The sequence below is a fragment of the Plasmodium gonderi genome (genome assembly GCF_002157705.1).
Source record: "Plasmodium gonderi DNA, contig: Chr10, whole genome shotgun sequence".
Lineage (NCBI taxonomy): Eukaryota > Apicomplexa > Aconoidasida > Haemosporida > Plasmodiidae > Plasmodium > Plasmodium gonderi.
Window position 1 is genome coordinate 1023832 of NW_021628935.1, and position 10116 is coordinate 1033947.

Here is a 10116-nt window from a genome sequence, read left to right on the forward strand (position 1 = left end):
ATGGATTGTAAAAAAAAAAAAAAAAAAAAAAAAAAAAAAAAAAAAAAAAAAAAAAAAAAAAAGAAGGGGGGGGGGAGGGGAAAAAGGCCATTTTCGTTTTTTGTTCTTCTATTTTTTTTTTTTTTCTTTTTTTTTTTCTTTTTTCCTTTCCCTTTTAAACTTAGGAATATGTGGTAGCTATTTTTTTAGCCACACCTAATATAACCACTATTTCATCATGTCATCATGATCATACGTTAAGCATACACCTTTCCTTTCTTCCCCTCTTTTGTTATGCTTTTTTTCGCTGTGTTTTTTTTTTTTTTTTTTTTTTCCTAAAAAGAAAAAAAGAAAAAAAGAAAAAAAGCGTGTCCCATATTTTTTTGCATAAACCTGAAATTTACAAATGAGAGCTAGTTGGGAAACATACTTCACAATATAGTACCCTGATTTTTTTTTTTTTTTTTTTTTTTTTTTTTGCATAACTCATACCTGTTAACGTTTGATGCAGTTGGTGTCGCTAAGTGCCCCCCACGCAGTTTCTCTCCATGCACTGCCTTTTGAATGTTTGCAAATCCTGCAAACATTACAAATGTTGGAAAGGCTTGTGTTAAGTTGTTAATTTATTTTTAATTTATTTTTAATTTATTTTTAATTGATTTCTCCATTGGCTGCTAAATAATTGTGACCTGTCGAGGAATCAGCATGTCCCTCCTTTTTTTTGGTCATAGATGAGATACATGAGTAATGTGAAGGCGCAAAGGCAGATAAGAGGACAAAAGCGTTCAATATTTTAAGAAGAAGAAGGAGAAGAAGTAAGGGCATCGAAAAAAAAAGAGGTGTGCATAGGAAATGATTACCTCGTTGAGTTATTTTTTTCTTCAACTTTTTGCTTAATTTTTTGTGCCCTTTTTTTGATTTCACAGGGGGGACATTGAAGAAGTATATATATATATATATATCACAGAGATCTCTTTTTTTTTTTTTTTTCTTTTTTATCGTACACGATATTTTTGCATTCATATAAAAGTCTATTACACATGTAGCTTTTGTTTAATGTATCAACTCCTGTTTTCCAATGATTACAAGGCTGTAGGGTCTTGCTATGTTCCTAACATGACAACTAAGCTCTCACCAATTCCCTCTAATTCCAGGAAAAAAAAAAAAAGAAAAAAAAAAAAAAAAAAACACCTGGGAAGAAATTCTCCCCCTACTTTCATTAGAAGAGATATATTTTTTGTGCATGACTTAAGGCATACATGAACACAATGGTTGTGGTAAAAATTAAATGAAGAAAAAATCTACACACCTTTCAAAATAATCAAATCTACCTATCTTTCTTTTTTAAGGATTAAGTTTTTACACTCGTATACTTTTCACCCCATGTTCGCTCATTCCCTAAGCGTTTGTTTTTATTATTATTGGAACACACACACACACCCTTTATTACCACACCCCTTATTTCTATACACACTTACAGCCACTCTCTCACCTTATTGTTTATTTCTTCCTTTAAGATGAGAAAATACCCTCAAATGTTTCCTATGCGTAAAGTGTACACACAGGTAAAACATAAACCCTGAATTCTTAAATTTTGTTGTCTTATTTCGATGTTATTAATTTTCTTAGTTCACTGTTCCTGACGTTATTCATTCCTTTTTATTTTATCAATCTTTGTAGAATTTGATAAAATATGTTCACATTCTAATTAAGGAAAAATAATAAAAAAAAAATCAGCGCTTAGTGTTTAGATGGGCCAGACTTAAATCTGCTTTGAAATATGAATAAAGGAAAAGCGAGTAACAAAAATGTAGCTTATTCCTTATGACTTGCGTGCTTATTTATTCTTTATCCAATTTGAAGTTGTAATATAAAGATATTTTATATAAAATATGTGGAAAGGTGTGTTTGTTTTTCTGTTTCTGTTTCTGTTTCTGTTTCTGTTTTTATTTATGTTTATGTTTGTTTTTGTGTGCGCGCGCATGGGAGGGGGTTTTGAAGTGTACATACGCTTGCTTATGGAGGAGGGTACATATTCACACCCATGATCATTTTCTGGAATATTTCTTCCCTCTAATTTGTCTGTAAAGAAAAAAAAAAAAAAAAAAAAAACGAAGAGGAAGAGGCGATGACATTTCTATGAAGTCAGCTGTCCGACGTGATCATTACGGAGTTGTTAAAATGTTTTTTTTATTGTGAGTCTGTTTTTTTTTACCTCTTTGTCAATCTTTTTTTTAAATTTTTTCATTAGCATAGAAAATGTTATATTATTGTTATAATTATTTTTACTTTCTTGTGATTCCCGTGTTTACAAATATTGTCTCACATCGCCTTGTTTTGTGAACTGTCAATTAGATAAGGAGCTACTTATTATATAGACACTGTACTATCCCCTACCCCACCCCAACTTATTAATTCTCCTGCGTGAAGGTATTCATCAAAATATTTTAATTAAAGCTGCGTAAAAAATATTTGCTGCTTTTTTTTTTTTTTTTTTTGCTAAAGTTGAAAAAAATAAAAATGGAACCTGAATCGGGCTCGCCGTTTGCACCTAAACATGATGGTGAAGAGTCGGTTGTTACGGGGAAAGCGGATTTTTTAATTAAGAGGTGAGGAAAAAGGGTGCTCCAAAAAGATGCTCCAAAATGGTGCTCTAAAAAGACACACGAAGAAGAAAATGTGAAGAGTCGTCAAGATGGATGTTTCTGTTTGCACCTATCCCATTTTGAAGTTTCTTTTTTTTTTTTTTTTATTTCATCACTCTTGATTTAGCACATATGCATATATATACATATACACGACTCTACATGTGTATGTATTCACATTTCCACTTCTGGTTCCCACACACTACATGCATCTACCTATTTGTACCTCTGTTTTGGAAAAAGCGAGACGATGGACAATTATCTTAGCTTGTACTTAGAACCCACTATTGGAGATCTAAACGACGTAAAGACAGAGATTGAACTGAACGAAAATCATAACTTTGTAGAATCGGTCATATTAAATAATACAAATTTTGATGACATTAACTACAGTCTCTTCCACAATTTTGTTGGAACTTCCCTCTCCACCCCCAGTTCTGACGCGTAATTATTTCTATTTCCTTTTGACATTGACCACTCTTCCACTCGTTCGATTTCAGATGCAGTTGTGGGGAGCTCTCACCCCCGTTTTGTTATTGCACCTTTTTCTCGCCCCCTAGTTTTTTTTATTGCACCTTTTTCTCGCCTCCCAGTTTTTTTATTGCACCTTTTTCTCACCTCCTAGTTTTTTTATTGCACCTTTTTCTCGCCTCCTAGTTTTTTTTATTGCACCTTTTTCTCACCTCCTAGTTTTTTTATTGCACCTTTTTCTCGCCTCCTAGTTTTTTTTATTGCACCTTTTTCTCGCCTCCTAGTTTTTTTATTGCACCTTTTCCATCTTACAGGGATGATAACTCAAGAGAAACAAAGTACGACCTCATACTTTCTCCTGTCAGCCATTCGACTGATTTATAGCCTCCTCACTTAACCCCACCTGATCTCCTCGCTTTTCCTTTTTGCTTATTTTATTAAAGATGCAAAGTGATGAAGTGTGAACTAAAAAATGAGAACTCTTTTGAAAAAAAATTTCCCTATGGCATAATTTCATGCGTCCCTAAAGGACGACTTGTCTTGCTCGTCCATCCCCCACCGAATAGAAAAAGAGGCTCGGTCTGCTGTTTGGGAGTACGCATGTCCAGCGATTCTAAGACCTACCCCACTTCGAAAGCTTCTTCTTCCACTTCTTCTACTTCTTTTACTTCTACTTCTTTTACTTCTACTTCTTTCACTTCCTCCACTTCTTCTACTTCTACTTCTTTCACTTCCTCCACTTCTTCTACTTCTTCCACTTCTTCTACTTCCTCCACTTCTTCCACTTCTTCCACTGCTTTGCCTTGCCTTCAGCACAGGACGTAGTAAGGGGTCCTACGAATTTGCAGACATTCGCATTTTTCCGAACGCTGAAAATGAACAACTGGTGGATTTACCAGTTGAAGACTTACCCCATTTGGTATTAGAAAGAGAGGAATGCCTAAATGACAGTGAAAATAAAGAACTTGGAGATGTGTACGAAATTTATCAAAATGGGCACATTAACGACCCTTGCGACGTTGCTCAACTTGCCACTCAAAAAAAAAATGACATCAGGTGAGTTCAAACAATCATGTATTTCCTTCCTCCATTCCTTCTTTTTTACTTCTTAACATTTTAATGTTTTAATTTTTTTTATTTTTGTTGTTGTTCTTCCTCCTCCTCCATGCGGATGACTTAAATAAACGGGTACTCTCCCATCCCACTGAACACATAAATTTTTCGTACCCACTTTTGTGCAACTACACAAATCCATTTTTGCAGTATAACATGTGAAGAGAAGTGCGAAAAAGATTTTTTGAATCTGGACGAGCCTCAAACCTCTGGCAGCAGTTATTGTATGCAAAAAAAAAAAAAAAATTAGGAACGAGAATGAGAAGAATTGCATCTGTGAGGTTCGATTCACTTGAGGAGATTGATTTGTCCCAGCACATATATGTGCATAACAAGGGATCAGGGAAGTGCAAATGGATGTAGAAGCGAAAGCTTATATCACCCAAGAGGGAAATGTTGCAATTGTAGAATTGATCAATCCGTGCGAACTTCTCACCACCAGTGAATTGGTCATCACTTGATCTATGCACCTTTCTGAACACAGACGCAAAAAGAGAAATGACTTACAACGAATGTGCTATAACTAGTGATTTCTTCGAGACTATCGAAAATATAAACACAAAGGTTGTAGAAAAATACAATGATTTAAAGGGGGCGTCTGAAGGTTTAATAAGTCTCATAAGCAAGTCTGACCTTGAGGAGAGGATAAACATTTTGCTAAATTTAAGCGATAGAAATTCAGATCTCATAGATGAGTTCAAGAAAAAAAGTGAAGAATGTATTCGCCAGTGCCGTAAATTTGAAACGACATCTGAAAATGTATGTTGAATTCATTCCCCAAGTGTGTTACATATGTTTGCGTGTATCTCATGTGCTACCAATATCATATTCTACTTCGTACATCATTTATGTTGTGATTGCCATTTGAATCATGTCTCGTGCAATGGACATTTGGGAACTGGCACGAGGTATAATCTCCTACTTAGACATGTCAATATCCTTCATAACAGTTTTTTTTTTTTTTTTTTTTTTTTCCACATTTTTAGCTAGTTGGTGAGTGCATCGATACCCTCGCAAATAGCAGTATGTGCTATGCTGAATGGGTCTACTTACATGCTAGTAAGGTAGACCCTGTGGATATGGTCCTAAAGAATATGCGGGATTTCATTCTTACAAATCAGTAAATGGCTAGTCCCGTGTTGTTTTGTACCCACCCATGGATGCATATATGAATTGCGAAAAAATATTTCACATACATGAGCTATGAGCGTTTTTTTTAAAAAAAAAAAAAAAAAAAAAAAAAAAAGGGTGGGGGGCAGATTGGGGATAGGAATTCCCCTTTCGATAGCACACTCAAAGTAACTGCAAATCTAAGTGGTAGATAGAAAATGTCTAGTGGTGTAGCAAAATATGAGAAACCTCTATCCTATTTGCAGAGTTACATAAAGAGGGAGTCTGGAGCCCTAGGAAAAGGTACGACATCTCGAATGTTCATAATCGAGGTTAGAAACATAATTAATCTGTCTATACCTAACCCGAATCCAGAGTGTGGAATATTTCCATAACGGCGAAGTTGTATATATGGTTCATATAAAGATATGTCTAGATTTTTTCTTTCCATCTGCCGCTGCAATGTATGCATACGAATTTCTCTTTCTGATCCCCCTACCAATTCACCAACATCGGGAAGAAGAATATCCATACATGCAACTGTTTTTTCATCCGAATTTAATTTCATATAAAATGGTTTAATATCATGTGGATAATTTATAACAATGACTGGTGATTTAAAAAAAACATTTGTCAAAAATTTTTGCTTCTCAAAAGACAAATCATTATTCTGTATGGATATGTCTAAATGTTGATTTTCTTTTTTTATAATTTGTATAGCTTCTTCGTATGTAATTGTAACAAATTGTGCATTCAATGTGTTTTCTAGCTTTTTCTTTAAATTTTTATTATGATAATTATTTATGTAATCTACATCTTCCGATTTGTATAAGGCAAATTTTATCATTTCTTTTATGTATTCTTCAGATATGCAAATAATCTTTTCCAAATTGGAAAAAGCTACCTCTACTTCTAACATGAGAAATTCACACAGATGCCTAAAAGTGTTTGATTTTTCGGCTCTAAAGGACTGATTTATTGTGAATACATCTCCCATGGAGCAGCACAAGCATTCCAATGCCAATTGACTCGACACGTTTAAGTAGCATGCTTTCTTAAAAAAATCCAATGCGAAAAAAGGGTTGTTCTTATTACAACTGGAGGAGGAACTCACAGGAGAGCACTCTTTTTTGTCATCTTTGTAATGGCAACTGTGGTTATCTCCGTTCAAAAGCATTTTCCTTCCTCTTTTTCTCATGTCTATTTTTTCCCCCTCTACCATCATTTTGTTAAGCAAACTCGTCGCATAAAATAACTTCCCAGCCCCTTCACAATCATTGCTGGTTAGTATCGGTGTGTTAATATATGTATAGTTTTTCTCTCTCCAAAATTTGAACGTTTCCATCATTATGTCAGACTTTAGTCTAAATATGCTGCTATACAATTTGGTTCTTGCTCGTAGATGTGGGAAGTTCCTTAGATACTTTTTCGTGTGATACTTTTTCGAAATTGCGTAGTGTTTACCCTCGATCTGTGGGTTCATGGTTATGCATTTGTTCGGGTTCTTCTTCTGCTGCTCCGTTTCACTGGGCACGTTCGAGGTATCTTGCTCGTCTACGCCATCGCCCGCTTCGTCGATAACTTCTTTATCAGCTTCATCGATCACTTTGTCATCCTCTTCGTCGATCACTTCTTTATCAGCTTCGTCGATCACTTCTTTATCAGCTTCGTCGATCACTTCTTTATCAGCTTCGTCGACCACTTCTTTATCCTCTTGGTTGTCCATTCCTCCCTGCCAGTGCTGAATGTGGTCATTATGTGCACCCACAACTTTACCCAAGCCATTCACGACCTCGCAGGCATGATCTGAACTTTCTCTGGAAAATAATTTCACATAATGTTCCTTGGCAATGTCATGCACACAAAGTTCCACCTCCTGCTTCTTCCCTATGGAACACTTTAACTCTCCAAAGCATTCTATTGCGTCATCTGTCATTGATTTCAAAACTTGTTCATAATTTGGTATAGCTGAATCGACTATGACTTGTAAATTTTTCACATGTGAACCATCGTTAATGTCAATAAAGGCAAAACGTCTTTTTCCAACGGTCCTTACTGATTTTACCCAACCGCATATTTTATAATTACTGGTTTCTTCATTCTTTACTTCCTCTTGCAAAAGGTCTTTTATTTTCGTGCGATCTACTGCAATTGTGGATGTGGGTGGATTGATTGGGGTAAATAATATCAGTATCAGGCATGTTGGGAGGATTGTAGAGGTCCATATTTACGAATGGCCATTTGCATTGGGACACATAAGGGACGTTACATGCACGCTTCATCACTATATGCTCTCTTGGGGAAAAAATCTCTAACAAAGAATCTTACCATTTTGCGAAGAAAAGAAGAGGCATCTCACCCTCTTCTTGGGGAAATAAAGGGATCCATTTATTCCTCGGGAAATGTACGAAATAATGTTAATATTATTTTTTAAAAAAAGTGCATTTTTCATTAGCCTTCTCCTTCCCCTCTTTATCCTTTCCCGCTGCTGTTTAAATAATGGTTGATTTTTCCTGAACAGGTCAGGTAATATTGTGTTATTTTTTATTTCTCTCTTATTTCTTTTTATACATTTGGCTAGTAAAACAGTGAATGTGAGTGAAAGAGTAAAGATGGGAGAAGAAATTCTCATTAAACTGTTGGCATGTTTCTATGGTCACAATTTAAAGATACATGCAGGTAGAACGGGTGGGGGTGGGTCCACACCATTACACTTCCTCTTCTTCTTCTTTTATATCTATTTTATATTTATTTCATATTTATTTTATGTTTATTTTATGTTTATTTTATGTTTATTTCATATTTATTTTATGTTTATTTCATATTTATTTTATGTTTATTTTATATTTATTTTATATTTATTTTCCTTTGTTTATCGTTTTCACAGCATGGAAAAATGAGATTTACAGTCTGCAATACCTCCTCTATAGGCTCAATACCACCATTAGGAAGGAATGCTGCTACTCACTGAAACGTTTTCAGAAGAATTGCACACACTTTTCTTGTGCAAAATTTATGCAAAATAATTGAAGCGCGATATACATTTCACACGCGTTCGTTCCTACAAAAGGAACTCATGTGCATGTGGTTGTTTTGCCTTTATTGCTTTGTTTTGTTTTGCTGTTCTTTTGCTTTGCTGTTCTTTTGCTTTGCTGTTGCTTTTTTTTTTTTTTTTTTTTTCCCCCATTACAGCCGCACAAAGTGCTCAATTCGCATGAACAGGCAAGGTAAAAAAGAGCAATAAGAACAAAAAAAAAAAAAAAAATTAACAAACTGGTATTCGTTTCAAGTGTCGAAAAAACAAGTAGCACTCGTTTCAAGTGTCGAAAAAACAAGTAGCACTCGTTTCAAGTGCCGAAAAAACAAGTAGCACTCGCTTCAAGTGCCGAAAAAACAAGTAGCACTCGCTTCAAGTGCCGAAAAAACAAGTAGCACTCGCTTCAAGTGCCGAAAAAACAAGTAGCACTCGTTACAAGTGTCGAAAGGAATAAAATAATTCCCCTTTTGTATACCTTCTGGGGAAAAATCCATGTGTAAAATTCAAGTATAAAGTTTTTTTTTCTTTCCTTTTCTTCCCCCTGTGCGTGTGGGATGCTAATAACGATAACATGTGAATGCATAACTGTGGATGCATAAATGTGGATGCATAAATGTGGATGTATAAATGTGCATGCATGACCCGGTTGGTCTAGCATGAGGAGAGTCTCCATGGAGATCACTCGCACAAACTATGTGTGGACTAGGAAACGTAATTATCGGGCCTCGCGTGAGAAGAAAAAACGCGAAATATTTTACGGGAGAGAGCTTTGCCTAACCGCCTGTCCCCATAGGACGAACTGACAATTAAGTCCTTTAAGCATTCCTCATCATCTACTTTTTTAAAATGCATAATTAAATCGAAAGGTGTATTAAACGTTTCTGCAATTTTTATAGAAATATCTTCAGATATGCCACTGATTTGCATTAGTTGCGAAACCCAAGTAGAGAAATTTTTATCCTCTCCCTTGGTCCCTAGGGAGGAAGTATGCTTCATTTGATTTATACCAGATGGTTTAACTTTAAAATAAGAATTCAGCTTTCTAATTTTGGATTGATATAAATATTTACAACATTTAAAGATGAATTTATGCAATGCGTTGTCGTTTTCCATTTCGATAGAATCAACATGGTAACTAACAAGTAATGTTGCAATGAGTTGATCGAACTGATTGTTATTCATCTTGACACATTCCCTATCACACATGAACATATCCTCTGACATGCTTTTATCATACAAGTGATTAATTGATTTCCCATAATTTGTTCTGTTTACAAGTTCGCGTATTCCTATGAAGAGACAAATAATCTTAGTATCTTGCCCATGTTCTTTTTTCAATTTTTCTATTTTTTCCAAAATGGATGTTTTTTCAAGAGGATTATTATTTTCTATGTAATTTTCATCAATAATGAAAAGTATCAATGCTAGGTGATATTCGTTTCGATATGTTTCTTCCTGTCTTTGATATGAACGTAACTCTGTGTCTTCACTACAATTTTCAGTTATATCTATTTCGTTTTTCCTTTCATGATTCAAAACAAAGTGAGGTTTGTATGTAAAATTTGTGTATATATAACAGGTGTTGTTCACAAATGCTGTCTGCTTCTCTTCCTCCGTTTCGAAATATTCTCCTTGCAGCATTTTACTGAATTGAGTTTCATTTTTATCTTTTTCTTCTTCCTCTTTTAAGAGCAATTGGAGATTTCTGTGCACTTTTCCCCCAATCAAATCTTCACTCAGTACGACTTTGATGTTTTCCAT

The 10116-nt window shown here is 34.9% G+C and overlaps 3 protein-coding genes across 3 annotated transcripts; 1 reads left to right on the plus strand and 2 right to left on the minus strand.

Moving 5' to 3' along the window:
- Positions 1–2499: 2499 nt before the first annotated feature.
- PGO_102160 (hypothetical protein, conserved) lies at positions 2500–5332 on the plus strand (the record flags this gene model as incomplete). The annotated part of the gene is made up of 7 exons (XM_028688246.1): positions 2500–2588; positions 2868–3068; positions 3185–3248; positions 3555–3697; positions 3909–4151; positions 4703–4967; positions 5195–5332. 7 exons carry the CDS (start codon positions 2500–2502, stop codon positions 5330–5332), a joined length of 1143 nt encoding a protein of 380 aa, XP_028544047.1.
- A 254-nt stretch (positions 5333–5586) lies between these two features.
- Positions 5587–7950, minus strand: PGO_102170 (asparagine--tRNA ligase; the record flags this gene model as incomplete). Its single annotated transcript, XM_028688247.1, has 2 exons — positions 5587–7460; positions 7647–7950. The coding sequence occupies 2 exons, from the start codon at positions 7948–7950 to the stop codon at positions 5587–5589; spliced, it is 2178 nt and encodes a 725-aa protein (XP_028544048.1).
- Positions 7951–9057: 1107 nt separating this feature from the next.
- PGO_102180 (hypothetical protein, conserved) lies at positions 9058–10116 on the minus strand (the record flags this gene model as incomplete). Its single annotated transcript, XM_028688248.1, has 1 exon — positions 9058–10116. One exon carries the CDS (start codon positions 10114–10116, stop codon positions 9058–9060), a length of 1059 nt encoding a protein of 352 aa, XP_028544049.1.